The 3,705-nt window shown below is 38.4% G+C and overlaps 1 protein-coding gene across 1 annotated transcript; it reads right to left on the bottom strand.

Moving 5' to 3' along the window:
- Positions 1-1,166: 1,166 nt before the first annotated feature.
- Positions 1,167-3,252, bottom strand: LOC5573820 (zinc finger protein 664). Its single transcript, XM_021847285.1, has 4 exons — positions 3,098-3,252; positions 2,878-2,998; positions 1,827-2,796; positions 1,167-1,768 (listed from the first exon to the last, which is right to left on the bottom strand). The coding sequence occupies exons 1-4, from the start codon at positions 3,121-3,123 to the stop codon at positions 1,677-1,679; spliced, it is 1,209 nt and encodes a 402-aa protein (XP_021702977.1). The 5' UTR covers positions 3,124-3,252; the 3' UTR covers positions 1,167-1,676.
- Positions 3,253-3,705: the final 453 nt, after the last annotated feature.

Here is a 3,705-nt window from a genome sequence, read left to right as displayed (position 1 = left end):
CGTCAAATGAGTGGTCGATGGTAATTTCGTCAGTGTTACGTCTGTTTGTCTGTGTTCTTACTATCATCATTTTATTGCAAAATTAAACTTTGTAAATCTGTACAACACGCCTAAATGTATACAATTTCCCTTAAATTAAGCACGTTATTCAACAATAAATGGTTTTATGGGCAAAACACTATTCTTGTAACGCTGCACGATTTCAAAAATGAGTTCAGCAATTCACACTGTAGCTTACAGAAAATTTTTAACACTCAAAGTTTACATGCAGGCTTATCAGCGGATTGTGCAGTACCGGCATTTCTAACAGTATTGCTAACACCTTCAAAAACTGTGAATATTTCTATGCAAAACTGACTTTAATAAAAATAAAATAGTTTAAAATCATCATTAGACATCTATAAACTAGAAAACATGGAATATCTATGATGGCAACGAAGTATTAAGCATCCGTGAAAGGAAATGCTATTTGGTACCGAACCGATCACCCCAGTGATCAATTTGCCCCCGGATTACGGTACATTATACTCGTGACATTTCTGCAACATCTGACGGATGGCGAATAGCTTATCCGTTGTAGTTCGTTTGGCATTAAATCCTGTCTGATATTGCCCCACCAATTCTCCTGCAATCGGCGATGGACATTAAATGTGTACGAATACCTTGTAGGCGGCGCTCAGAAGTGTCATCAATATTATCCACCCGAGTCACTGCTGCAACATTGCTCGACCAGTGCATCGCTGGACTGGCGAGCGCTTTGCAGGTCCAATCAAATTCGTTGACTTTTTGTAGATGCGACACCTTCCATCCACTCCTCCGCAAGTACTACCTCCTCCCAAATCCTGGTAATAACCTAGTACAGCGCTCTTGTAAGTGCATCACCACCGTATTTCAGCACCGTTCGTTCGTGAGAAGATTTCCGTCACCGTTTGCACATGTCAGTTTGTGGCACAAAGCCTTTGCGCGAGCGGTTCAGCTTTTCGTGGAACTTACTTACATTAGCGCGAAGCAATTCTTCCATCGCTCCGCGATCATGTTCCTCCAGCTGCTGGCCATTCTTTTTCTTTCTGTATGTTCCGTGCATGTTTCTATCGAGCCACGTTCGCTCTCGTGCGATGTTGCAGCATTCTCGTATACAAGCGTTTTGATTTAGAGTTTTGTGTCAATTAAGTTCGATAATTTATTTTATTTTTTCTATGTACAACATGTGTGTTCATTTGACTTAGGTATTGTTGTATTGCAAAATTTGGTTTAATCATTTTAACATAAAGCTCAACGATACATACTAACATGTTTTCAACTTAACGGTTTCGATTCTATAACGACTAGATAATAAATAACTACATAAATATAATGACTTAGACAATTCACTTGGCTTAATATACCATCGCAGATGTTTACTAAATATATTTCTACAGTATAGTGCGATTTCATATGTTCCTGTTTTGTTTTGCTAAAAAAAAAGATCAAATCTCAAGCTCTTACTCAATCCGATCTTCGCATAAAATAGTGACCAAAAGAGTATAGTAATTAAATGACGCAGAAATGCACAAACTTCTCTTCGAAAATCTATCGGATTAAATGCAGATGACTTTTAGCTGCTAGTTACACGGGTGCCTGTAATATACACATTTTGTTTCCTTAAAAAAGGACGTTGCTCTAATTTGCATCATTTTTTACTCTCTATCATGTAACTTTCGATGGCGCTTTAAATTGGAAGAGCAAGAGAACTTTTTCAAGCATACATCGCAGCAATATGGTCGTTCACCTAAAATAAACAGTAATTTATCATTTTGAACGTAAGAATATACGAGCCTCGGCCATACCAGTGTGTGTGCGGTAGTGAAGTTCCAGGCTGCGAGCGTTGTCGAAAACTTTGGTACAAGTGGTGCAGCGGAACGGATTCTCGTCGCTATGCACTCGATAATGGGTTTTCAGCGTAGATGCGTTGAAAAATGATTTGGAACAGATATCACATTTGTATGGCTTTTCACCGTCGTGCAGGAGCATGTGTTGGCGGAGATCACTGAATGATTTGTGGCAAACATGACATTCGTGGTTACTAATCCGATTGGGTGGTCCACGATTCGAATTTACTGGGGACTGAACTTGCATTGATTTTTCATTCCGACTGTTAATAATGTTGTTATTAATATTTACGCCACTTGGACTAGCCATTAGGCTCGTACTCGTCTCATTTCGATCCCGTCGATTCGGTGAAATGGAAGTGGCTTTGATCGTTGATCTCTGTGCGTATTTCACCTTCGAATGAATGTATTCCACGTGCATGTTTAAATTTTTCGCGAAATGAAATGTCTTTGGACAGTAAAAACATTTGAAGATTTTCTCTTCTTTGTGACTAGTGATGTGTTTTTCCAGCTGTTCCAAAATAGCGAATTCAGCTGAACAAAATTCACATTTTAACAGAGGAACTAAGCTTGCGTGACGGCTGAAATCAATTTCATTGGGTGTAAATAGTCTTGTCTGGATAGGAATTTCTACACCATTGGAACTAGTATCAATTTGCATATCTTCTGAGACGTCGTTTGACTCAGACTCATCCCATTCTTCAATATCAGCTTCATTGATATCGTCATCATCATCTTCATCTTCCTCGTCGCCTGTAGGACCGATTATAATATCAGGCTCGGTTTTGATCACTACTTCCGGCTCGAGGAAGGTCGATCGTAGATATTCATCGTTTTGAATACACTGCTCGCGGAATTGATGGAATCCTTCTACTTTAGACCTACATGAAACACATATCGCGGTTGGATATCCCATCTTTTGGTAAACCTTCAAATAAATCAGATGATTTGTATCAATCAATCAATTCGATATTGTGTCATAAATATTCCAAATCGACATCATACGCACCTTCACCGTTGTGCAGTCATAAATTAAAGTCTGCAGCAGTTCACTTCCACTATCACCAAAAATAGATTCCAAGTTGTCATCGCCGGACAAGCAAAGCCTGCAAATGTTTTCTATTTTTGCACTAGAAAGGAAGAAAATTTTAGCAAGACAAATAGAAAAGGAAATATTGAAAGCTCGCGTTGAAGGTTAACACTGCCTCATTTTGTTCCAGATTACTTACTGAAAAGTGCTCATGTTAGCAAGCATAACATTTGCCTGTCTTTGGTCGAGAAAATTTAGATATAACTAGTAGAATATTAAAATATAAATTTTCTTCGCGAAAAAGTGTTTACTGCTGCCGTCGGCGATGAACGACTGAACTGTCAAAAAGTGACAAAACAACATCAAGTTTTAGGGTTGCTCAAAATACAATAAAAATCAGTCGTCTTGTTTACATGGAAAAAGTTCATTTTTAACGTTGGACGTTGGACAGATCCGGTCAGTGCTCATGTACGATTAGTGGGATAAAATTGGAAAATTGGTGTTAGGCAACATAGGTTATAAACTTCCGGATTCTTTGTTAGTGGTTGAATTTGTTGTGAAATCACACGTATGGCAAGAATAATGGTACAAAATGAGTATGCCAATGGAAAATAGTTCAATAAACGATTGATTATGAACTAATTTTTGGGTTGAAGAATTTAATTTTGGACGTAAACAAACATTTTCAGTGACGTTTCACTCGTTCTTCCCCAGCGACCTCTATGACGGTGTCGCATTATATTTGCCTATTGTTCGTCGTTCGTTTCGACAAGTTGTTTCAAAAGGTAGAATACGCCTGAAACTCCT

Source organism: Aedes aegypti, chromosome 2, assembly GCF_002204515.2.
Source record: "Aedes aegypti strain LVP_AGWG chromosome 2, AaegL5.0 Primary Assembly, whole genome shotgun sequence".
Taxonomy (NCBI): Eukaryota; Metazoa; Arthropoda; class Insecta; order Diptera; family Culicidae; genus Aedes; species Aedes aegypti.
This window is presented reverse-complemented; position numbering and strand designations above follow the sequence as displayed.

Bases quoted from the DNA above. Each gene is read 5' to 3' on its own strand.
- LOC5573820 (XM_021847285.1), bottom strand. From the start codon at position 3,123: ATGCTTGCTAACATGAGCACTTTTCA. The intron at 2,999-3,097 runs GTAAGTAATCTG...CTTCCTTTCTAG, and splicing joins GCTAACATGAGCACTTTTCA to TGCAAAAATAGAAAACATTT. The intron at 1,769-1,826 runs GTATGGCCGAGG...TGTTTATTTTAG, and splicing joins TCACTACCGCACACACACTG to GTGAACGACCATATTGCTGC.